General features: G+C 38.7%; 1 protein-coding gene across 10 annotated transcripts in view; it reads right to left on the bottom strand.

Moving 5' to 3' along the window:
• KLHL13 (kelch like family member 13) overlaps positions 1-24708 on the bottom strand; it is a 264819-nt gene that overhangs the window by 10097 nt on the left and 230014 nt on the right. For all 10 annotated transcript variants that reach the window (XM_060183005.1, XM_060182999.1, XM_060183004.1 and 7 more), the window contains 3 exons: positions 16405-16537; positions 15223-15419; positions 2025-2820 (listed from right to left, as the gene is read on the bottom strand). In XM_060183005.1, the coding sequence (XP_060038988.1) occupies positions 2025-2820; positions 15223-15419; positions 16405-16537 (1126 nt within the window). The remainder of the gene's footprint in view (positions 1-2024; positions 2821-15222; positions 15420-16404; positions 16538-24708) is intronic.

The following is a 24708-nucleotide window of genomic DNA, read 5'->3' as shown; positions in this document are numbered from 1 at the left end:
GTCTTTATTCTTCTTTATCTCTCTCCCAATATCTAATTTTTTTAAAAAAGGCATTTCACCAGGAGAGAATGACTTCTTATTATTATTATTTGCCTCCAGGGTTATTGCTGGGGCTCAGTGCCTGCATCACGAATCCATTGCTCCTGGAGGCCATTTTTTCCCTTTTGTTGCCCTTGTTTATCCTTGCTGTTATCATTATTTTTATTGTTGTTGGATAGGACAGAGAGAAATAGAGAGAGGAGGGAAAGACAGAGAGGGGTAGAGAAAGATAGACACCTCCAGACCCACTTCACTACTTGTGAAGTGGCCCCCTGCAGGTGGGGAGCCCGGGGCTCGAACTGGGTTCCTCACACTGGTCCTTGTGCTTTGTGCCATGTGTGCTTAACCCACTGCACTACTGCCCAGTGCCTGAGAATGATTTCTGAACCTCATAGTTACAGATCATAATACTCCCGGTACATAAAGTTTGAATAATACTGGACTTTGTATGTTTAATCAATAAAGAAAAGCATCTTGCTAAATTACCTCTGATAAGTAACTGTTTATGGAAAAGGATAAACAATGAAACTCAGCCCTCTCTAAAGACTAGTCAAAACCCATTTAGGAAAATAGCAAGTGGGGTTGTAAATGGAAAATAAGAAAACATGCCAAGCTTTAGTCCACAATTCTTTTTAGAATTCAAGTTCAAGAAGACACTTTGTAACTGAACTTTCAAAATGGACACTGGATATGCCATACAAATAATAAAATATGTGAAAGGTATAATTTGTACCTAGTAAGCTATAATTTGTGCCCTGACCAACAATATGTGCCCAAATCAAGGCACATAGATTCTCTTTGGTCTTTTCTAAGATAGCCAGTTAAAATGAAACTCCAGTCATGTATTTTTTTAGTCATGAATTTCACAGAACTGCCTATATTGTGAGTCATCAATAACTCAGGGGGGTATAAATGCACTTGTGTGGGGGCTCAACAGTGGTACACATGTTACCATGTGTGAGGGCTCATGTGAAGACTTGGGCTCAAGTCCCTAACTCCTACCTGCAGAAGGGAAGCTTCACATGCACGGAGAAGTGCTGCAGGTGTCTCTCATTCTCTCTCCCTTTCTCCTTCCCTATTCATCCCAGTTTCTTTCTATCTTTTTAATAATTTTATTATTTTTTAATTTTTGTTTTTATTTATTGGATAGAGGTAGTCAGAAATCGAGAGGGAAGGGGGAGATAGAGAGGGAGAGAGACAGAGAGACAACTGCAGCCCTGCTTCACTACTCGTGAAGCTTCCCCCTGGAGGTGGGGACTGGAGGCTTGAACCTGGGTCCTTGCGGATTGTAACATAGGCACTCAACCAGGTGAGCCACCACCCGGCCCCTTTCTAGCTTTTATTTTTTTATCATTGTGGTTATTATTATTGTTATTGATGTCACTGTTGTTGGATAGGACAGAGAGAAATGGAGAGAGGAGGGGAAGACAGAGAAGGGGAGAGAAAGATAGACACATGAAGACCTGCTTCACTGCTTGTGAAGCGACCCCCCTGCATGTGGGGAGCTGGCAGCTCGAACTGGGATCCTTATGCTGGTCCTTGTGCTTTGTGCCATGTGCGCTTAACCTGCTATGCTACCGCCTGACCCCCACCCCGTCCCCGTTTCCATCTTTATGAGAGAAAAAAGCTACTGGGAATGGTGGAGTTGTTATGCAGCCACCAAGCTAGAGAGATATTCTTACTGATAATAAGTGTATAAATAAAATATGAAATAAATTAATTGGAGCCAAGACTGGTGGCATACCTGGTTGAGTGCACACATTACAGTGCATAAGGACGCGGGTTCAAACCCTGGATCCCCACCTGCAATGGGCTAACTTCACAAGCAATGAAACCATGTTTCAGGTGTCTCTCTATCGTCTTCTCTATCTCCCTCTTCCCTCTCAATTTGTCTGTCTCTATCCAAACAAAAATAAATAAAATACATTACAAAAATAAAGACAATTAACTCAAAACAAAACTGAGTAAAAAATAAATGCACTTACGCAGTTCACCAGCTGCGTTGCGCCCACCAACCGCATACAGGTATCCTTTGAGGGCACTTAGGTGGAAGAAGGTGCGCTTTTCATTTAAAGATGCGACTTGCATCCATTTATTGTACCGAGGGTCAAATCTGAAGACCGTGTCGACGGCCGTCTTGCCTTTCGTGTCGTAATTACTCTGTCCGCCGACGACATAGAGGAAATTGCCGATGACAGCGATGCCATGCTGGTACCTTGGGGCATCCATGGAGGCTAGCGATTTCCACTCATGGGCCTTCTCATCATACATGCGCAATTCCTTGCTGACAACCAGCTGCTGTCTCAGCACTCCTCCCAGGGTGACCAGATGAGTGGTATCAGAGCGAATGGCAGTTCGGTCTGACTGCATCACAGGCTGCATGTACGGCATCATTTGGTAATTGCTGGCTTCCAAAAGGAGATTCACGCAAGTGTTGTCAGTTCTCATGAAATCGACGGTTTGCACGTAATTAATGAGCTCCTGCGGGGTCATCAGCGGGAAGCGTATGTTCTTCATCAGTTTTGCGGCAAAGTCCATGCGGGGTTCTTCCAGGCGCAGCCAACGACAGGTAGCCTTAAAGAGCTCCAGTTCATTGCAGTGCTTAAGGCTGTTGCTGGACAGCACGAAGGCCAGACGCTCAAAGGGGAGTTTCAAGAACTCCCCGGTGCTCAGCAACGCAGGGAAATTCTTCAGGACGAAACTGTTGACATATTTATCCACTTCTGTCAGATTGTAGGTGTTTGCAATCCGCCCAACCTCCACACAATTGTCTAAAGTGACCTAGTAGGTTAGAGAGAGAGAGAGAGAGAGAGAGAGAATTTAAAAAACACGACTTCATTCATATCTGGATAATGTAAATATCTGTTCCAAGATAAATTGTGCGCTTTTTTTCTTTTTTTTTTTTTTTTTTTGCCTCCAAAGTTTTTGCTGGAGCTCAATGCCTGCACCACGAATCCACTGCTCCTGCAGCCATTTTTTCCATTTTTGTTGTCGGATAGGACAGAAAGAAATTGAGAGAGGAGGGAAAGATAGAGAATGGGAGAGAATGATAGATACCTACAGACCCGTCCCACCGCTTTTGCTGTGATCTCCCCTCCCCCAGCAGGTAGGGAGCCCGGGCCTGGAACCAGGATTCTTGCACCAGTCCCGGCACTTTGTACTAAGTGCGCTTAACCCAGTGCGCCACCACCCTGCTCCCGAGTGCTTTTTTTTTTTTTTAACCTGTCCACATAGATGCAAAGCAAAAAGACTATAATGTAAAGGGAATTCACAAACCACCTTTACTTAATCCAGGAGAAGGGTGACTAAAAGAAAAAGGTGATTCAAAGTCAGGAGGTTAAAAGTTACTCTGAGAAACAACATTATGGGGCAGTGTGGTGGCACAGTCTGTTAAGTGCATTCATTGCCATGCACAAGGACCCGTGTTCAAGTCCTCACTCTGCACCTGCAGGGGGTAAGCTTTACTAGCAGTGAAGCAATGCTACAGGTGTCTTTCTCTCTCACTCTCTATATCCCCCTCTGCTCTTAATCTCTATTTGTCCTATCATGTTAAAAAAAAAAAGATTAATTATGGCAAAATAATTACTGTTCTTGCCTCAAAATAATACAAACATCCCCACCCCCAAAATATTTACAATATCCTGACCAGATGGAAATTATGGAAAAATAGGCTAGTCTATTGTGGTTCTGTGAGAAATGACAGCACCGGAGCTATATTTAAAAGAGGGTGAGAGTAAGCCAAGGCAGAAAAATCACTCTGCTGTCCTCTTTAAACTTGCTTTGATCCTTGAATTGGGCCACGCCTCCAACTCTGTGAGAAGTCAGAAAGAATGAGGGTATCCCATTTGAGAGGACCAATAAAGACAACTGTCACCTACTTTTTACTTTGCCTTGTCTAAATTTACCTAGCGACTCCTTCCTCTGACCATTACCTCAGCCGTAGCCACTGGTACTTCAATATGCCCAAGCTGAGTAGTGCTTTGGTCTTTCTCTCATGAAAAGGAATCTTAAACAAATACACACAAAACAAACAAACTTCCACACTCATGCTTGGCTTCTTTTTTAGGACATAGTTTAGTTTTCTGCTTAAATTCATGCACAGGGAGCAGTACTTCTTTTCTTTGCCCAAATAAACCACTTTTAACTGCTGGCTAACCTTGTCATTCTCTCCTAATATTGGAGATTAACAGTTAGTTTCAGTCCACTTCTTGGTCAGTGTGTGAGGTGTTTGTATGAGAGAGAGGGAGAGGGAGAGGGGTAGGGAGAGGGAGAGGGAGAGGGCGAGAGCGAGAGTGAGCGAGAGAACACACAGGTTGTAAAGCACTTGCTCTACTGATGTGCCACTTCCCGGACCCTTAGTCACAACTCTTGAAAGTAATACAACTTGCATATCCACAAACAGAAAAGTCTAATATCCAGTTCCTGGGTTGTGCTTTCACAGTAACAGGCATGATCATGCCTTACAATGCCATCTTCGGACTCCTTCTAAAGGCATTGCTGATAGTCAAGATCATTTCATAAGACAATTATTCCTAGGGATAAAATTATCTTCCACATCACTCATCTAGAAACTCCCATTTCTAGGTGAAATGAAGATCAAAAGTTGACACCTAAAAATATGTCTGATTGATTGACATAAGGATTATTTGAGGCCGATTCTTCCTAAGAAGAGGCAGATGTAAGAAGAACTTTGAAAACTGAATAAAAGTTACCTCTTGGTAAAATACAGTAACATCTATAAGGGAAATATCCCTTTCCCAGGCAGCCAAACCCAGAAGAAGGTAGCTACAACTTTCATCTGTGCAACACTGTTCCCTTGTTTACTGTGCCTTTTCCTGCTCACCACCCATCCCTGGCTCCCGTTAGCTGAAAATGGTGACTAGGGCCATAATTAAGGAAAATGTTCAGATAGAGAGAGAGAGAGGAATGAGTGAGTGAGTGTGTGTGTGTGTATGTGTGTGTGTGTGCGCGCGTGCATGCGTTTGTCAAACTTAATGACAAAGTAGGCACTCTCCCAGGTGAGTTATTTTATCAGCCCCAATCTGCACTTTTTTTAAAGTACACTTTCTCATAGGTAAGCAAAAATTTGTCACTAAACAAACATAATTCCCAAGAATGCAAATCTTCATGTTTGGTAAGACTACAAATTCAAACAACAAAGAATTGATGCTCTACATGAACAAAATGGTCAGCTGTTCATCCCCAAATGTAAATCTAAGTGTAGAGCATACAAAATAAACCAAGGTGGGAGCTGAGTGGTGGCACACCTGCTTGAGTGCACGTGTTATAACGCACAAGGATCCAGGCTCCAGCCCCTGGTCCCCACCTGCAGAGGGAAAGCTTCATAAGTGGTGAAACAGGTCTGCAAGTGTTTCTCTGTCTCTTTCCCTCTCTATCAACCTCTTCCCTCTCAATTTTTGGCTGCCTCTATCCAATAAACAAATAAAGACAATAAAAAATGTAAAAAAAAAGACAAAAAATAAGAAATTTATAAGAAAAAAACAAACCAAGGTTAAAGATTAGCAACCAAATGCATAATTTCAAAGTGAGATAAAGGCATATTGTTTCTTTTTTAAAAAAATATTTATTTATTCTCTCTTGTTGCCCTTGTCATTTTATTGTTGTAGTTATACTTGTTGTTGTCATTGTTGTACAGGACAGAGAGAAATGGAGAGAGGAGGGGAAGACAGAGAGGGGGAGAGAAAGATAGACACCTGCAGACCTGTTACACTGCCTGTGAAGTGACTCCCCTGCAGGTGGAGAGCCGGGGGCTCAAACTGGGATCCTTATGCCAGTCCATATGCTTTGCACCATGTGAGCTTAACTCGCTGTGCTACCACCTGACTCCCAGAAGGCATATAGTTTCTTCCCCTTTTCCCTGCTCTGCTTTATCTATTTTTAAAAAAATACAAAATAATAGGAGTAAGAAACCCTACCACTCACTTAAGAAATCTGGAAAATATCTGAATTATTTTTTTAAAATTTACTTTAATGAGAAAGATACAGGGAGAAAGAAAAGGAGAGACATCAGAGCACTGCTCAGCTCTGTTTTGTGGTGGTGCTGGTGAATTGAACCTGGAACTCCAGAGCCTCAGCTCTGAAAGTTTTTTCATATAACCATTATCTATCTTCCCAGCTCAATAAAACACCTTCTATATCTAAATACACATATATAAACAGACACACAGGACTGGTAAAGGACCTTGACAATAAATAAGGATAACTATCTACTTTTTTCTCTAAAAGTCACCAGAGAATAGTATTTCATATCCTTTCCAACTACCATCTTTGTAATAGGAGAACTAAGTGTTTTCTGTAGCACATGAACAACAGCTACCACACTGTGGGTGTATTACAAGGAATAAATACTATGATTATTTGCAATATAAAAATTGAAGATGCAATGAGAGATACAACTAAAAATAGAACACTTGGGAATTAACATTGCAAATTGCCAGAACCTTATTAATTTTAAAAATGAGACTCAGATAAGAGAAATATGTAATAGGAGATTAATTTGGATGAAGCACACATAATCAAAGCTACAAAAATAACTGTAGACTAGAAATTCAGAAGCAAAGCCTAAAAGAGAGCTAATAATGTAAAAAAGATAAAAAAATGATGGGACAGTAGTAAGTAATTTGTGGGTAAATAAAGAGTTATTCAGTCATGGTTCACTTCAAGTCACAATTAGTATAAGTGTGTTAGGTAGCATAGAACCAAACATTTAGCCTACATAGTAGGAGACAGTGAGCATATGCAATAGTATGTAAGGCTATTTGTATATAATAAGATACCTAACCTTTTGAAAATATGAAGTTTAAAGATGATTTAAAAAAATAACACAAGAAAATATGGCTTTAATATCACCTAACTCTACAACCTGCCCCAAATCCCAAAGAGTAATGACAGGCTAATCCAAATAATTGTACTTTTTTTTTCTGAAGGTTAGAGAAATTAAAAAAGGGGGGGGGCAACATTTCCCAACCACTCAGAAGGATCAAAGCTATTCTCAAAATAATCAAGTGCACATTTATGTTTCCTTGATATAAATTATCATATTGTAATGAAACAACCTTCATGGTCATCATAAAGGCAGTTCCAGTCATCTTAATGTTCAAGCTGGTAATGTCCTTAACATTCTGGTACTAAACTGCTGCTATATTAAATTGTTCAGATGAAACCCAATGCACCCAAACATTGTCATTAACATAATTTTTTTCTTTAATGGCAGGTTTCATCTGAAATCGGTGATGTTATTTTGGTGAAGATCAGTAATTTAAACTCAGTGTAGCAAATTCTCCTTGGTGCAATCCAGTTTATTAAAGTAACAGTCTGACATCAAGTAAAACTAATATAGAGAAAGAATGCATGTCCAAGGGAAAAGACAGTGAAGAAGTCAAACAAGATACTTTGGATGGGGGCAGGACAAAAGTTATAATAGGCAATCTTTTCCTGGGTCTCCTCGCAGTAAGTTAAGAAGGTGACTCAATGGATAAAGCATTGAATTCTCAAGTATGAGGTCTCAAATTCAATCCTTGGCATTGTCATAAGCTCGGGTGATGGTTTAGCTCTCTTTCTCCTTCTCTCAATCACTCATTAATAAAATAAGCACCAGGTTTGTTTTTGCTTTGCACCGGAGTCCTGCTCAGCTCTAGCTTATGGTGGTGGTGATGGTGGTGGTGATGGTGGTGGTGGGCAGGGGCATTAATTGATCCTGAGACCTTAGAACCTCAGGCATGAGAGTCTATTTGCATTACCATTATGCTATCTCCCCCACCCCATTTTCTTCTTGGACAAATCCAATTTAGATGAAATAAAAACTGTCACTTGTAGGAAATCCTCATTTCAAAAAATGTCCCCAAAGCTTAATACTGTTAGCATCACTGAACAGCTAAATAAACTTTTTTTAATGATTTCTGAGCCTCTTTGTTTTTCCCTTAAGAGAACCCTTTTTCTCTGCTTTTTTTAAAATCCATATGTACCTCCTGTATTCTCTAACATCAATATCTCTTCGGTTACTTTAATACGATTTCTCTGCATTTCACTGTGAGCTTCCCAAGCACTATCAGTGATAATAAGTGTACAGATGGCAGTAAATGACAGACCCTTATCATGGAAAAAATGAACATAAATTCTAAGAAGTGAGCTTAAAATCCATCACCAAGACTAAAAGCCCAGTGGCACTTACTTTCTCGGATGAAACATGCTTTTATGTAAAATAAAATGGTTTCTTTCTCACTTTCTGTTATTTGTTTCTTCAGTGTATTTACATATTAATTTAATAATTTTCCAGTTCATTTACAAATAGCCTATTTCTGCAGTCGTAGGTTAAATTGGGTTTTGTGGGTCAACCTGTAATCTTTCACAATGGACTTTCCCAAGGAGCAAGTGCTAAATGATAAAGATTTTCAACTACAGTTTATTTGTAAATCAGAGAAAGGTTGCATGTTATTTGGCATGCTGGAGTCACACAGTGTCATTCGGACAAAAGCACATGTGACTTTTTAGGTACATAGCTAAACAAAGGTAATTTTTCATTATATCTGTTACATATGAAAGTGAAAGGGTTTTGTTTGTTTTGTTTTACAGACATCTTTTTAAATTTTTTTTTAAAAATTTATTTTCCCTTTTATTGCTCTTGTTGTTTTTATTGTTGTTGTAGATATTATTGTTGTTGTTGATGTCATCTTTGTTAGGATAGAGAGACATGGAGAGAGGAGGGGAAGATAGAGAAGGGGAGAGAAAGACAGACACCTGCAGACCTGCTTCACTGCCTGTGAAGCAACTCCCCTGCAGGTGGGGAGCTGGGGGCTCAAACCAGGATCCTTATGCTGGTCCTTGCGCTTCGTGCCACGTGCGCTTTACACACTGCGCTACTGCCCGACTCCCTGTTTTACAGAAATCTTAAGCTACTCTGCTTCATATCCTTCATTGTCATCCTTCTGTATTCATTTTGTAGTTCTTTTCCCCCACAAATACCCAGAAAATAACATAGCACAAACGAAAGAGCCAGATCCTAAAATTATAATACAAATGACAACTCTGGAAGAATAGTATGGTACAGTTACGAGGAGAGTGGTTCTTGTTCTACTGAAACTAATATCTGTTACAGAAAATTGACATCTCTATTCAACCAAAGGGAGTATAACTTTGTTAAATAAATGCTCGGTGAGTTGTTTGCTAAATCACATTTTATTTACCACTGTTCCCCTTCATCCACACAAATGTAAGAATGAAGGCAGAATAGAGTTACACTGAAAGATATGTTTTTCTTTCTGAATGCTCGTGCCCAAGTAGCATTTTCATTAAGTGAGCTGTAATCACATCATATCATTAAGTACATAAACCTATTTCATCAGAGTATTTGCCAAAAGCAGTCCTTAAAATAGGAGATTGCTGGGGCCAGGCGGTGGCGCACCTGGTTGCATGCACACGTTACAGTGCTCAAGGACCTGGGTTCAAAGCCTTGCTCCCCACCTGCAGGAGGAAAGCTTTGCTAGTGGTGAAGCGGGGCTGCAGGTCTCTCTGTCTCTCTCTATCATCCATTCCCTTCTTGATTTCTAGCTGTTTCTATCCAAATAAGTAAATACAGTTAAAAACAGGAGATTGTTATATTTTAAATATATAATAGCTTAGCTGATGGAGAATTGAAAACAAATCCACCTTTGGAAAAAAAAAATACAAACATTGGGAGTCAGGCTGTAGCACAGCAGGTTAAACGCATGTGGCACAAAGCAAAAGGATCAGCGTAAGGATCCCAGTTCGAGCCCCCGGCTCCCCACCTGTAGGGGAGTCACCTCACAGGCGATGAAGCAGGTCTGTAGGTGTCTATCTTCCTCTCCCCTTCTCTGTCTTCCCCTCCTCTCTCCATTTCTCTCTGTCCTATCCAGCAATGAGGACATCAATAATAGCTACACACAATAAAAAACAAGGGCAACAAAAGGAAATAAATAAATAAATAAATATTTTCTAAAAATACAAACATTATCTTGAAACATTCAGTTCTTAGAAGTAAGAAAAGACACCCAAAGAGGGCTAGAGGAAATGGGATAATGGTCATGCAAAAAGACTTTTATGCCTGAGACACCAAAGTTCTCAGCTTCTATCACTAGCACTATATAAGCCAGAGCTGAGTAGTACTCTGAAAAAGAAGCGACAAGACATCTTGGGCTACCTGAGTTGTTTGATTGCTGACAGGGTAATAAGAAGTAAGGGTAAGGGTAGAGGAAGACTGAACACTGAAGAAATGGAATCTGTGAATGAAGGCTAAGGGAGACGTTGGGTTTTACACAAACTAACAACCTACCAACTCTCCTTTTGTTTTTTTTCTTTTTCTTTTTTTAATTATCTTTATTTATTTATTGGATACAGACAGCCAGAAATCCAGAGTGAAGGGGGTGGTAGAGAGGGAGAGGCAGAGAGATGCCTGCAACACTGCTTCACCACTTACAAAGCTTTCCCCCTGTAGGTGGGGACTGGGTGTTTGAACCCAGGTCCTTCAGCATTGTAACATGTGCACTCAACCAGGTGCACCACCACCCACCCCCTCTTTTACTTTTCTTTTCTCTTTCCTTTCCTTTCCTTTCATTTCCTTTCCTTTCCTTTTCTTTTTTCTTTTCTTTGTTTTTTCAGCCACCAGAGTTATCGTTGGGGCTCAGTGCCAGCACTAGCAATCCACGAGTCCTGGCAGCCTTTTATTTATTTTTTTCTTTTCATTCGATAGGACTGAGAGAAATTGAGAGGGGAGGGGAGACAGAGAGGAAGAGAAAAAGATAGACACCTGAAGACCTGTTTAACAGCTTGTGAAGCGTCCCCCCTGCAGGTGGGCAATGGGACTCAAGCCCAGGTCCTTGTGAGTATCCTAGTGCTTAGTACTATTGCACTTAACTGGGTGCGCAGATGCCCAACCTACTCTTTTTTAAAAAAAATTTATGGGGGACGGGTAGTAGCGCAGCATGTTAAGCACACAAGGTGCGACATGGACCAGTGTAACGATCCCGTTTCAAGGCCCCGGCTCCCTACCTGCAGGGGGATGGCTTCACAGGTAGTGAAGCAGGTCTGCAGGTATCTATCTTTCTCTCCTTCTCTCTGTCTTCCCCTCCTCTCTCCTTTCTCACTGTCCTATCAACAAGAACATCAACAACAAGAATAATAACCACAACAACAATAAAACAAGAGCAACAAAAGGGGAAAAATGGCCTCCAGGAGCATTGGGTTCCTGGTGCAGGCACCGAACTCCAGAGATAATCCTGGAGGCAATATATATATTTAAGTATATATATTTAGGAGGATTAATGGTTTACAATAAGGACAGTAATTGGTACATGTATAACATCTTCCAGCTCTCTGTGTCTATTTGTCTTTCTTCCTTTTTCCTTCTCTCTCTCATTAGGAATAGAGTTTATCATCACTCCTGACAGGAAAGGTCTGTGTCCCCATCCCCATCTCCTTAAGATAACCGCTACAGTTCTCCTACGGACGTAGATATAGGTTGACACTTATTTTTTTCACATTCATATGTTCAATTCTTTATATTTTGCATATGAATGAAGCCATTCTGCAGTTGTCCTTTACCTTCTAACTTAACTAAGCATAATCTCCAGTTCCATTCATTTTATCCCAAATGACGCAATGTCATATTTTTATTGATGAAAATACTCCATTGAGTATCTTTATCTTTATTTATTTATTGAATAGAGACCACCAGAAATCAAGAGGGAAAATGGTGATAGAGAAGAAGAGAGACAGAGAGACACCCTCCGCACTACTTCACCACTCACAAAGCTTTCCTCTTGCAGGTGGGGACTGAGGCTCAAGCTTGGGTCCTTGTGCATTGTAACATGTAACCAGGTGTGATACCCCCTGGTCCTTCCCATAAATTAAAAAAATTAATTTTTAATCTTTATTTATTTGATAGAGACAGCCAGAAATCGAGAGGGAAGAGAGAGATCAAGAGGGAGAGAAATAAAGAGACACCTGCAGCACTGCTTCACCACTTGCAAAGCTTTCCCCCTGCAGGTGGGTACCCGGGACTTAAACCCAGGTCCTTGAGCATTGCAACATGTGCTCTCAACCAGGTGTCCCACCCATAACTTTTTTTTCCAGTTGTCTACCAACTTTTTTTTTCTAAATCATGGGTTATGAGAGAATATATCAACTGTAAATCACAAACATAGTATCATCATATGGGTGGAGAGAAGTAAATAGAATGGTGTGGGGTCATGTGGTGGTGGCACACTTGGTAAAGCACACACATCACAGTGCACAAGGACCCTGGTTCAAGCTCCCAGTTCCCACCTTTAGGGGGAAAGCTTCAAGAGAGATGAAGCAGTTTTGCAGGTCTCTATTCTCTCTTTCTCGCCATCTCCCCCTTCCCTCTTGATTACTGCCTCTAGTCAATAAGCAAAAAAAAGGGGGGAGGGGAAGTGCCTTTAAAAAAATAATGGTGCTTAGAAAGGAGGTGTGAGCAGGGATAGATAGCACAATGGTTATACAAACAGACTCTCACGCCTGAGGCTCCAAAGTCCAAAGTCCTAGGTTCAATCCCCTGCACCACCATAAGCCAAAACTAAACAGTGCTATTTTTTTTAAAAAATTAATTAATTTAATTAATTATAAAAAGAGAAAGAAGGGGGTGTAAGTAATGTTGCCTATAGGCAGAAAAATAAAAATGAAGAAAATAAATAAAAATAGGCAGAAAGAACCTTGAGAGGTAGAACAGTATACCATGGGAGTAAGTTTTGTTAGCAACAAGCCTCTTTTCCATTGGAAAAGGTTTTAGGGTATCTGCAGGAGATATCACAAATGAAGAATACATTCCTGAAGACATTGTTTACTATTTGTAATAATGAAGAAATTTTCAAGGAGGAAGACATACCATTATAGTAAATGCTTCAAAGCAGTTAAAGACTCAACATTCCAACTCTTGGAAATGTCTCCATGATGCTAGTATTCTTAATGAAACTTGTTTTAAAAAGCTATCTAGAATGAAACTAATTTCCAAGGCTGTAAATCTGACAATTATGTACTTTCACAGCTGCAAAAGAACTTTATGCTTTATTCAAATTGGGCCTTTCCTTACAGGTAGAGGAACTGATCACAATCACTATCTTAAGTTGTAAGAATTAAATGTTGACAAAGAACAGGTCAACAATCTCCCTCACTAAATCATGACACTGTAACCTAGCTTGGTTCAGAATCTGTATGTCTCAGTAAGATCAGTATAAAGCAGTGTCAAAAATTTATACATGTAAAAGCTAAGTGCTACTAAATTAATTATTGAACTTGAGATATTAGCTCTTGAAGGGAAGATCTTGTACGATTAAATCAAAATGTAGTTTAGCATGCATTTTCAGTCGCAGTAAGAAATGATATCATGGGAAATTAACAAACTTATCTTGGACTACTTGCGCAAGAGATAAGAGGACACTTCAAGTAAGAAAATCAACACTGCAGTAAAATCTTTAAAAGTTAGGAATAAGGTTAAACATTTATAAATAATTGTGAGACGGTATTTTAAGTACTTTGAAATAAAAATAAGCAGAATATAATTTCAAAAGTTCAGTTAAATTAGCTGCTACCTGAGTTTATAAGATAAGGAGTCACTTATTAATAAAAACACTAAGTACACACTGGTTTGAAACTCAAAGAAGGAAAATCATAAATTGCATAAATGCAATTTCTTAAAGGTCTAAAAGCAATTACCAAGATTAACAGTGATATTAATTAAAGCCAATGATAAAAAATATATTATTTATAAAAAATTTTAATTTTTGAAAAATTCCACTGCTACAATTTTGAGCTACAAAAGTAAATTCTATAAGTTCTGCAGATAGTGGCACTATTTCTTTTTTTTATTTCTTTATTGGGGGATTATGGTTTACAGTCAACAGTAAAATACAATAGTTTGTACATGTGTGACATTTCCCAGTTTTCCACATAACAATTAATCTTGGCACTATTTCTTTGCAACTTCTTGTTACAAGAAGTGAAATTTAAGAGTCTCAACTAAAGGCACTGTCTTCAGGAATTAAGAGATTGCTAGAAGTTCACTACTGGCAGTTCTATGTGACCTCTTTTACCTATTAAAGAAAATTAAAGCTAATTCAACAGATACATTTCCCTTTATGGAATCAAGACTTCTGTCCTTACAGGTTTACACATAGGCATTACTTTTTTTTTTCTCATTTCTTTATTGGGGTAATTAATGTTTTACAGTCGAGAGTAAATACAGTAGTTTGTACATGCATAACATTTCTCAGTTTTCCACATAACAATACAACCTCCACTAAGTCCTCTGTCATCCTTTTTTGGACTTGTACCACCACCAGCCCCCAATCAACCTCAGAGTGTTTTACTTTGGTGTAATACACCAACTCCAGTTCAGGTTCTACTTGTGTTTGCTCTTCTGATCTTGTTGTTCAATTTTTGTCTGAGAGTGAGATCATCCCATATTCATCCTTCTGTTTCTGACTTATTTCACTTAATATGATTTCTTCAAGCTCCATCCAAGATGGGCTGAAAATGGTGAAGTCACCGTTTTTAATAGCTGAGTAGTATTACATTGTGTATATAGACCACAACTTGCTCAGCCACTCATCTGTTCATAGGCATTATTTCTTAAGACTCAGCTTCCATATTCAATGAAAGACAATATGTTGCTGAAGCTATCTGAAAAGACTTCTAAAAACTCAGATAATGTTTCCACAGAATTCCAATTAAGAAGCTTGTCTACATAAAAATCATTAAAATGATGATGGTAGAGAACCTAGTGGGGGTTGTATTTTTATGTGGAAAACTGGAATATGTTATGCATGTACAAACTATTGTATTTACTGTCGACTGCAAAATATCAATCCCCCAATAAAGAAAAATTTTAAAAAATCATTAAAGTGACTAAAACCATGTCAAATTATATAACATTATCAAACAAGTTAAGATATGTATCATTATCAAACATATTAACCGTCATTATGAAAAACACTTTTTAAAAGTGATTCTGTTTCATAAAAGTGTATCTGGACTGTTGTCCTCTCAACATGCTTCCATAATTTATAAGACTCAATCTTTAATCAGAGTTTTCCATGTATACATAACAGATTCACGGGTCTGCTGTAAACAGTCCTGATACACTTTTACGAAACAGAAGATTTTACGTTTGAAGATTTGAAAATGTCTTACCCCAGATATGAGAAATACTTTGCAGAAATCCAAAACGGGCAGAATCTGTAGAAAGCTGGCAGCTTCCAGTGTGTCTTGAAGTGTGTCCATATTAAGAGAAAGCTTTGCAGTATAAATGAAGTCAATAATTTTCCTTAAACCGACTTTGCTCACACCATGGAGTTTAATGCACATTAGATCTTGTTCTTTCATCCCACCTTAAATGAAAAGACAGTCAATTAAATGAAGGTGAATAATTTAATTAGGGTCAAACTCACTTCTACTGCTAATTAGATGCAATAAAATAAAAGGGAAAGTTTTATTCTACGTATGCAGTCTTGTCAGTGTCAGCCTTCTCTGCATATTTCGCAGCTTAAAGAGAGTTAATTAAAAAATGAAGATCTGGGAGTCAGGAGTTAGCGTAATGGGTTAAGCGCATATGGCGCAAAGCATAAAGACTGGCTTAAGGATCCTGGTTCGAGCTCCCAGCTCCCCACTTGTAGGGGAGTTGCTTCACAAGCAGTGAAGCAGGTCTGCAGGTGTTTATCTTTCTCTCCCCCTCTCTGTCTTCCCCTCCTTTCTCCATTTCTTTCTGTCCTATCCAACAACAATGACATCAGTAACCACAACAATGTTAAACAACAAGGGCAACAAAAGGGAAAATAAATAAATAAATATTTAATTTTTTTTTAATGAAGATCTCAGGGTTGGGTGGTGGCACATATGATTAAGCACACATATGACCACACTCAAGGAGCTGGGTTCCAGTCACGGCTCCCCACTCACAGTGAGGATGCTTCACAAAAGGTAAAGCAGGTCTGCAGGTATTTCTCTGTCTCTATCTCTCTCCCCCTATCTCCCCTCCCTTCTCAATTTCTCTGCCCTTTCAAATAAAATTAAAAAGAGAAAAGATCTCTATACTAATAATGGTTCAAGTCCTTGACCCCCACCTGTGTGGGGGAGGGGGAGTTTAGTGAGCAGTGAAACAGTGCTGCGGGTGTTTCTCTATATCTCTTTTCCTCTATTAAAAAGAAAAAAATCACCATCCAAACAAATAATATATATTCCTTTTGAACCAATTTTTTGTCATGAAGATACAGATGAAAAGAACTGGCTTTCAGTTTAGAAAGAAGACTTGAACGTGTTTTTTTTGTTTGTTTGTTTTATAGGAACATGGATACAGAACTCAAAGAGGTAACCTACCTGTGAACATGGCCTTGAAGTAATCGCTTGCAGATGCCATCATGACTCTATGCACAGGGAAGGCATCATCTGTGTCGCCTGGCATCAGGGTCACATCACAAAGCAACCCTTCAAGTCGAAGCTGGTCAAAGCCCTATGTCAACAACACAGATTAAGTCACTAACCAACATAAAATGATTCCACATAACGCATGAATGCTAAAAATCTGGTTCCATATGAATGTTTGTGCCACATATCTGGAACATAATGTCAATTCAATAGTTACCTTGGAGTAGAAAAAAAATAAACAACTACCTTGATTTGTGATCATGTATAATGTCTATGGGAAAATGGTAAAAAGTATAGTTTATATTAAGAACAAATAAGAGCATATATATATATATTTACATATTTACACAACTACTAGCTTGTACCAGTGTATATATGTGTGTGTGTGTGTGTGTGTGTATCATGGACAATTTGGTGTTAGAATAACATTCCTTCCACTAATAAATTTAAAAAATACAAAATCTAATAATATATTAGTTTTCCTTTTGCAGTGTTGTATTAAAACACATTATTTTCATTTTATTTTTGGAGGAAAAAAAACTGTGTTAATGATAACATAGGAGTTCTTTTCTACAAACTAGATTGTATCATCTCTGAGAATTAGGGAGTGTGTCTGAAATATTTTCATACTTGGTACATTGATATATACTTGGTATGAGTAATTATCTTTTAGGTTTCAAGTCTCGGATTTAATCACCTCTGAAAAAAGGACCCCAGGGAGTTCCAACATATATCTATGTTCAGGTGGCCAGGTGGAAGTGACCCAGTTGAGGGCACATATTATATCACCTGCAAGGATCTGGGTTCAAGCCTCAGTCCCCACCTGCTGGATGGAAGCTTCACAAGTGGTGAAGCAGTGCTGCAGGTATCTCTCTGTTTCTCTTCCTCTATCTTCCCCCTCTCAATTTTCTCTGTTTTATGAAGTAAAACAAACAAACAAACAAAACACCTTCTGGGAGCAGTGGCTTCATCTTGCAAGGCACCTAGCTCCAGAAATAACCCTGGTGGCACAAAAAACAAAACAAAACAAAAACCAAACAACAACAACAAACAAACAAACAAAACAGGAAGCCCCAGAGATGGTTCATCAGGTAGAGTGCTCTACTTGTGGTGTGAGGCTCCAAGTTCAACCCCCAGCATTGCATATGCCAGAGTGATGTCCGAGTTTCTCTCTCTGGACCCCTCTCACTCATTCATAAATAAATAAATAAATAAATAAATAAGCTTTTTAAAAAGAATAAAAATTGGAATGGAAAAGCAGCTCAGTGCTACAATGTGTGCATGGGCTCATAAATTCTTACCCAATACCATAAGAAGTAATATAAGAATGCAGTTTTAGAAATATTGATTCTACACATATGTATGATGTAATTCTCAGTCTCAACATCTCATTCTAATTTTTAAATTGCTTTTTAAAGAGAATGTGATCCAGTCACTTCCTCTCTGGAAAGTTTTTTTTTCCTAACCCTAAAACATGTATACATTATACATAGACTTTACAATAGAATTATGTGTCATATTTTTTTCTTCTCTAACACTGATTAGCATATGTTTTTGTTCACAAATATTAAACATTTCACAAATGCTCCTTTTCTTTTCTTTTTTCTTTTCTTTCTTTTCCTTTTCTTTTTATTGGATAGAGAGTCATAAATTGAGAGGAATGGGGAGATTTGAGAGAGACAGAGACACCTGAAGCCCTGCTTCACCACTTCTAAAGCTTTCCCTTTGCAGGGGGGGACCAGGGGCTCGAACCCAGGTCCTTGAGCACTGTAACGTGCACTCAGCCAGGTGGGCCACCACCTGTCCCCACTCCATTTCTTTTATAAACAAAGACATTTTATGGCCTCTCATTCTCCCCATTCTCCATGCCTAATTCATCCTTCCCTGTTATGGCAGTACACTGCTTTGCCATGTATATGACTCAGGTTCGGGACTAGCCCCCATAGTACTGAAGGAAGCTTTAAATCTTCCTCCTCCTCCTTCTTCTTCTCCTTCTCTCTCTCTCTCTCCTCTCTCTCTCTCTCTCTCTCTCTCTCTCTCTCTCTCTCTCTCTTTCCCTTTCTCCTACTTTATATAGATAAAAAAAAGAAGTCAAAGGAGATGTTCATTTTAGGGAAGTTTTCTCCTGCAGAAGGTGAGAAATAGCATTTTTACATCTCATATAAAGGCCCTTAAATGCAATAAATTGAAGATATCACCTTTCAAAACATAGATGGGTGTTGGGAAGTACTTAATGAGACTATTGCAGTGAGAATGGCATGCCAAATTAGAGAACCATCAGCCAGAACAGCTGAGGGACCAGCACTTGACAGACAGGTGACACTTAATCAATAATTAATGCAAGAACAAACCAACCAGATTTTACTCAGAAGTCACCATTTGACATTTTAAGCCATGGAGCCACATTGAGCAGTACTTGGATTTTGTGACAAGCTACCTAGGAACCAGGAATTTTACACAATTTCTTACAGTAATTGTGTTATGGCTATGGCACTAACTCATGCTCAAACTGTAAAGACAAAATAAGATGAGAGGAGAGGAATTGAACCAACATATGAGGGGAACAGAAGATGGCAAAGTGCTTGGCTTTTGTCTCCTTCATTAATCTCAGGCACAAAAAAATTAAATAGATACTTGTTGTAAGAATAAGGAAGTTGAAAATCAAAAGTCCACCTATCCTATTTACTGCAATGATTACTCTTTTTTAATTTTTATTTATAAATAGAAAACACTGACAAAAATCATAGAATAAGAGGGGTATAACTCCACAAAATTCCCACCACCATAACTTTGTATCCCACCCCATCCCCTGATAGCTTTCCTATTCTTTATCCCTCTGGGAGCATGGAACCAGGATCATTATGGGGTGCAGAAGGTGGAAGGTCTGGCTTCTGTAATTGCTTCCCCACTGAACATGGGCATTGGCAGGTCGATCCGTACTCCCAGACTGTCTCTCTCTTTCCCTAGTGGGGCAGAGCTCTGGGGAAGCGGGGCTCCAGGACACAGTGGTGGGGTCATCTGCCCAGGGAAGTCCGGTTGGCATCATGTTAGCATCTGTAACCTGGTGGCTAAAAAAGAGTTAACATATAAAGCCAAACAAACTGTTGACTTATCATGAACTCAAAGGCTGGAATAGTGCAGATGAAGATTTGGGGGTCTCCATTTTATAGATAGCTAGTAGGCCTATTTTAGTTATATTCCAAAGGGTCCATGACTATACTAGCTGCTGTTTGGTTTTTTGTTTGTTTGTTTTAGATCAAATCGATGGGGTTTACAGTCAACAATATTATACACCTTTCCCATATTTGGGAGCTACTCTCTTCCCTGATTCAGTTTTCTAGCCCTTTTTCCAGCCATGACATCATCTCCCCAGACAATAACTTGGATCCACCATATCAGATGTCAGGCTCAGGGAAAAAAAAAAAACTAATATAGTCAGGGAAAAAAAAAAAACTAGTATAGTCATGGGGTGACTACTCTTAACAGTTTAGTATATATATTCTCAGTCCTCTTTCTATGGACATAACCTGCATTATGCTAGTATGAACACAGATCTTTGAGAAAAGATTTATTTATTTATTTATTTACATATGAGAGGGAAAGAGAGACAGAGAGAGAAGAGAAAGAGGGAGAGGAGGAGAGATGGAGAGAGAGGAAGAGAGAGAGAATATCCTGACATTGCATGTGCCAAAGTGATTCTCATTCTCTCTCTCTCTTCCTCTCTCTCTCCCTCCCTCCCTCTCTCCGTCTCCCTCTTTCTTTTCTCTCTCTTTGGCACATGCAATGTCGGGGATCAAACTCAGGATCTCTTTGATCCAAAGCTTTAGCCACTGAACCACTTCTTGAACCACTGTAGAGTTTTACAGTTAGATACAATACATACTTATGCACATTTAAATAATTAATTTCAATATATAATATGGATACCCTTCTTCTGTCTCAGTATACACAGCTTTATCCTAATCTTTTTGGTGTATTCATAGTATTTCATAGTAGAGGACTACCATAAATGGACCATCTCTTTCTCGCTGGATGAACTCTTGGCTTGTCTCTCAACTGTTGTTATTACAACCAAGGCTGAAAAGAATCCCCTTGGATGCAAAATAACTTGTGTAGATCTTAGGGAGACGTTCTAGGAAAGTAGCACTGTTGATAAGAAGCAATTTACCACTGAATTGCATCCAATAAATTTTTGTTTCCAATAAAAGGTAAAATAGTCACTCTATTTACCTTACCTCATGTAACAGCTTAACAACCAGACAAAATGTGAAAATAAATAACTAAGTAACATTTAAGAAAGACAAGAAAAAGAGCTTCACAACTGAGTGAAAAATCAAGTCTTTTAGGCATTTGCTTTAACTATAGTTCTATGAAGTCTCTGAAGGAAAAATCAGAAGTGAGATTGTAGGGCTGAAGAATAAAGCAAGGCAGTTATGGGAAAACAGGAGGGAACCATAAAACCAAAGGTGCTCGGAGAAGAGACTTGCAAAATCATTTATCTAACAAGGAATTTATATCTAGGATATGTAAAAAAACAAACAAAAAAAACCAAAAAAACCCTATCACAGCTGAATGGACAGTTCTCCAATAAAGATACCAAGGATAAGCTCGAGAGGCATGAGGTTCAACAACACTAGTAATCTGGGCAAATCAAATCATAACCAATATGTATGGAGACAGTTCAAGATAGATAATACTCGTGAGAATATGGATACATGGGAACCCTCAGTCATTGCTGGTGTGAATGTACAATGATGCAGTCAATTCGGAAAAAATACTCTTGTCAATTCCTGAAAACAGTAGCCACGGACTTACTATATGGCATTAACAATTCCACTTCACATTATATACCAAAGAGAGACGAATGCATATTTCATGCAGACAGATGGACTATGTGTAAGAATTATCTATAATAGAAAAAATAAAAAGGAAACATCCCAAATGTACATCCATGGATTACTTAATTTAGGAAAGTGTTTCTCTATACAAATGAATATTGATTCAGTCATAAAAAGGAATAAAGTAACAGACCTGTACTTTTTATTTTATTTAATGAGATAGATGATAGATAAGATAAGATAAGATAAGCTGACCAGATTACTGCTCAGCTCTGATTTATGGAGATGCTGGGGATTGAACCTGGGACCTTAGAGTCCTGCTTGTGTTGTCTCTTCAGCCCATGTACTTCCTTTTTTAAAATTTTATATTTATTTATTTATTTTTCCCTTTTTTGTTGCCCTTGTTGTTTTATTGCTGTAGTTATTATTGATGTCATTTTTGTTGGATAGGACAGAGAGAAATGGAGAGAGGAGGGGAAGACAGGGGAAGCGAAAGATAAGACACCTGCAGACCTGCTTCACCGCCTGTGAAGTGATTCCCCTGCAGGTGGGGAGCAGGGGGTTCTAACGGAGATCCTTACACAGGTCCTTGTGCTTTGCACCACCTGCACTTAACCCGTTGCACTACCACCTGGCTCCCAAAGCCCATGTACTTCTTACACCACATTGTAGCTGAACTTTGAAGACCTTACACTAAATAAAAGTAAGCAGTTACAAAAGACCACAAAGGGCATGATTTCATTTCTATGAAATGTTTAGAATAGGCAAATTCATAGAGATGGAAGGTAGATTAATGTTTTCCTAGAGATGGGACATGGTTAAAGTGAGGAGAGGAAGGAAGATTGCCTAGTGGACAAGTTTCTTTCAAAGGAGAGGGTAATGCTTTATAATGGATCATGGTGATATTTGCAAACTCCTGTGACTATACTAAAAAACACTGAATTTCACACTTCAAAAGGGTGAATAACATGGCATGTGAGTTATAGCTCCCTAAAGCTGTTATTTTTAAGAAATGAAAGTGCTAGGAATGATATGAATCAATGAATTACCTTTAAATGGGGGACAGTCAAAGAAATAATGTTGACAATTTTGATAATAGGGAAAAGTCAAAGTATAAATGTTTTCTACAAGAAGTAACCACAGTTGTAGTAATAGCAAAGGATGGAGGGAAATGAATCAATTCTTAATTTATTTTTTATTTTATTTTTTAACCAATTATTACTAAAGCAACTCTGGTTAAGCTCTTTTACTGGTAGTCAGAGTGATTTGCTCTGCTAAATCCATCATGGATTGTCCTGAGATTTCAAGGGTCTAGGAAGTCAAGTCTATTTTTAGGGATCAAAATTCTTTCCAGCCACTTTCGCTGACAGCCTGGTTCACTGGAGCCTATTTAAAGACAGGGACTAATCTGTGAGAGCTGATCCTGCCAACAGATGAAGACCTTATTTGGAATGCCTATCACTGATGATCAACTCCATTTCCTGACTGCTTAACCTGACTGATGGCAAATCAAATGTGTACTAATGTACCTGACTTGCCCATGCATTGGCACCTTGGATCCCCACATCTCCCACCCATAGTATAGACAAGGAAGGTGGCCTAAAGAAGATAGATAATTGACTACCCCAAAGTCATGCAACTGGTGGTGAAGTCCTACTAGGATTTTGGTTTTAGGCCTAAACTACCGTCTTTTCCACCACCATTGTACAGCTGGGATACCCTTCTGAGGGAGGGTTCTTAAAACAGTTTCTCTTTAAGGATTTCTTTCCCTGACAGCTATTTGCAATGTCTTTTGAAGCAACAGTATGTGTGACTGCTAATTTTAAAACAATAATAACATTTACATTAGACACTTCTGTAGTTTGTTCCCTTGACAACCACACACCTAAGATTAGACTGAAAGACAAAACAAAAAACAAACAAAAAAAACTCCCCCCTCCCAAAAAAAAAGTTCTCCGTTGGCTAGCACTTGTACTTAAAAACCTCAGCTTGGGGAGGCTGGCAGTAGCACAGTGGGTTAAGCACACGTAGCGTAAAGCATAAGGACCGGTGTAAGGATCCTGGTTTGAGCCCCTGGCTTCCCATCTGCAGGGGGTCACTTCACAAGGCAGTGAAGCAAGTTTGCAGGTGTCTATCTTTCTTTCCTCCTCTCTGTCTTCCCCTCCTCTCTCCATTTGTCTCCGTCCTATCCAACAATGATGACATCAGTAACAACAACAATAACCGCAACAATAAAACAAGGGCAAAAAAAGGGAAAATAAATATTAAAAATAAATAAATATAAAAACATTTTTTAAAAAACCTCTGCTTGGAAGAGCATAATTTTAATAAATCCTTAAAAATAGCATGCAAAGCTTTCTAACAGTAATGAGAGTAGCATTAGTAGGTCCATACGACCACAGAAAATATAAAGACATTTAAAAATAATAATAAATTAGGGGAGATATCCTGAGATTCTAAGGTCCCAGGTTCAATCTCCTTTACCACTACAAGCCAGAACTGAGCAGTTCTCTGGTAATTAAAAAAAAAAAAATCAGTTAATGGGTCAGGGCATATATAAGGTACTAGATTTGATCCCTGGCATGGCATAACATAGCAGAGCAGTACTCCGGTATCTTTCTCTCCCCGCTCCCCCGCCCTCTACCTCTCAGAATAAAAGAAATACAATCATTAAAATCAAAACAAACAAACAAAAAAAAGAGTTGAAGATCAGACTTGATGCAAAATGTCAGGTTACTTTCACATCACTGTTTCTGCACTAGCCTGAACCAACAATAACTGACCTCAACTATTACGGACTGGTTGGTTCTAAGACTCATCTTGTTTTGTCTACCACTCTTTCTGTATTTTTAAATTACATAGGTACAACACAAAAACATGTCCATAAAAGTTTAAAACAGTACAGGATTACATAAGGTAAAAACTGTAGGCCAGCTTTCACCTGCCTTCCTAATGTTTCCAGATCTTTTACTACATATTTATATTAATGTATATCCATATTTTTTGTGGATTTTTATATGAATGGATGGGATTATACAATACATATTGGCCTGTTGCTGTCCTCATAGCGTTATTTATATATAATATATAATTCATTCACTTAAAATATACAATTTAGTGATTCTTATGTTTACAAATATGTATAGCCATCTCCATGTTGAATTTTAGAACATTTCCTTCACCTTGAAGTAAAACTTTATATTGCTAAGCTACCACACTTCGAATACGAATACCTATCATCTCATTCTTCAACCATCTGTAACCACTAGTCTCCCCTCTCTCCCTCTCTCTCTCTCCATATTTCCCCACTGAGTCATATAATGCACTCTCCTGTGATTAACTTCTTTCACACAGCAAAATGTTGCAAAAGTTCATCCATACTTCATTCATTTTTATAGCTTACTAATATTCCATTGTA

Source organism: Erinaceus europaeus, chromosome X (genome assembly GCF_950295315.1).
Source record: "Erinaceus europaeus chromosome X, mEriEur2.1, whole genome shotgun sequence".
NCBI classification, from domain to species: domain Eukaryota; kingdom Metazoa; phylum Chordata; class Mammalia; order Eulipotyphla; family Erinaceidae; genus Erinaceus; species Erinaceus europaeus.
The sequence above is the reverse complement of the archived record's forward strand: the minus strand, read 5'-3'. Positions and strand labels throughout refer to the sequence as shown.